Source organism: Austrofundulus limnaeus, unplaced genomic scaffold, assembly GCF_001266775.1.
Source record: "Austrofundulus limnaeus strain Quisiro unplaced genomic scaffold, Austrofundulus_limnaeus-1.0 Scaffold214, whole genome shotgun sequence".
Taxonomy (NCBI): domain Eukaryota; kingdom Metazoa; phylum Chordata; class Actinopteri; order Cyprinodontiformes; family Rivulidae; genus Austrofundulus; species Austrofundulus limnaeus.
This window is the reverse complement of record NW_013952616.1, coordinates 964,117-965,824: the sequence shown is the minus strand read 5'-3', so window position 1 is coordinate 965,824 and position 1,708 is coordinate 964,117. Positions and strand designations below refer to the sequence as shown.

General features: G+C 39.9%; 1 protein-coding gene across 1 annotated transcript in view; it reads right to left on the bottom strand.

Annotated features, from left to right (window-relative positions):
• Nucleotides 1-51: 51 nt before the first annotated feature.
• irak1bp1 (interleukin-1 receptor-associated kinase 1 binding protein 1) overlaps nucleotides 52-1,708 on the bottom strand; it is a 4,001-nt gene continuing 2,344 nt past the window's right edge. Inside the window, exons 2-4 of the mRNA XM_014019262.1 lie at nucleotides 758-839; nucleotides 547-677; nucleotides 52-469 (exon numbers count right to left, since the gene is read on the bottom strand). Coding sequence (XP_013874716.1) covers nucleotides 232-469; nucleotides 547-677; nucleotides 758-839 — 451 coding nt within the window. The 3' untranslated portion in view covers nucleotides 52-231. The remainder of the gene's footprint in view (nucleotides 470-546; nucleotides 678-757; nucleotides 840-1,708) is intronic.

Here is a 1,708-nt window from a genome sequence, read left to right as displayed (position 1 = left end):
TATACATACACACATACACACATACATATATACATAAAATACAGACCTGCCTTTTTTCTGTAATTTTTCTTTATTAAAATTGAACACAGCTGATTTCAGAGGCAGTAATGAACTCTTAATTAGGACAATGTAACATTTATTTATTTCAAGGTGTATGTATTTATCCATTGTTGTCACATTTAACCCTTTATACATATGTTATTTTGATTATTAAAATAAAAATAAAAACTACTATGGTTCAGCTCTGTAGGAGACGGAGACAAGGGATGAGACAGTGACTGTAGGTATGTGGGGAAAGCGAAGAGGTAAACCCTGCTCCTTGTCTCCGTTGTCCTCCTCATTCCTCCACTCTTTGGTCTCCTCCTCTCTGACCAGCAGGGGAAGCCCCAGACTATATATCCCCAGGACACCTATGATTTTAAATGCCTTCTCTTGAGCATTTTGAACAGCAGATTCACACGCACGCTCCCTGCAAAACACGGCAACACACAAATCACAACACGATCGACTGAATCTGTTCAGATCAAATCCACGAGTGTTAAATACCTGGCTTGACTCAAACATCCGGGGCTGTGGTAGAACTGGGGTGCAGCCACGTGGACGCTCTTATCCAGCTTTTCCAGCAGGATGCTGCATATCTGCTCCATCGTCTCAAAACTTGAGAAAGTCACCACAACCTGTGGGGACATTTGGAAACAACAGTCACATGAAACTTTCCACATAACTTGGTGTTCATTACTGACGAAGCACTCCCCACCTCGACATCCATAGTGTACGTGTCGGCTTCACGATGTAGAAACCTCCTCACTGATGTGTCTGCATCCGTGACAAAGTGTTGTCTGAAAACAATCACTGCAAATTATATAAAATAGTTTTTCTTCTTCTAAGTAGGGTTTCCCCTACATTACTGGCCTTAACAGAGCGCTAATGTTACTAATGTGGCATGCAAGGGGTTTGGGTAGTGCTAACGTTTGTAATACTGGGGGTGGTGTGTTAGCATAGCGCATATTGATAATAATAGGGGGGCATTCAGAAATGAACTGGACACAGTGGAGCCAAAAGAGAGATGGAGTAGATTTTAGTAGGGCTGAGGTGGAGAGCGACAAATCAATCACAAAACAGAATCAACTCACTTTTGCCATCCTAAARTGAATCAAACACACTTTGTTAAATGAAATGCATGTCACGTCGGCCTGCCCGGCACCTCATAGATGCTACAGAGGTAGGGTGTTTCAGTCTCCCCTCTCCACTATGTGTCTTCTGGATGGATAAGAGTGGGGAGAAAAACTCTCTTTTTATATTAAATGCAGACATTTTTTCATATGAGGTGTCTTGATTTCTGTGGTGCTCCTTTAAAACTTGATATGAAAAAAAGTGAAAAATTTTAATTACTGCATCACTTTTTGAGAAGCACTGTGTTGAAGTATAAAACATCAAAAGAAGCATACTTCGGGGGGTSGGGGTGGACTTTTCAAGTAGGGCTGTGTATTGGCAAGAATTTGGCGATGCGATACATATCATGACAGAGGGGTCACGATACGATATATCCCGATATATTTCGATACTGTAAGCAAGGTGATATATATTGTGATTAATTGCGATTTTGTTTGGTCCAAAAATTTTATTAAATAAAAATCTCTTACTGGGAAAAAAATAAAATGAAAAAACAAAATTCATTGTCTCAGAAAATTCTAATATTACATAGACA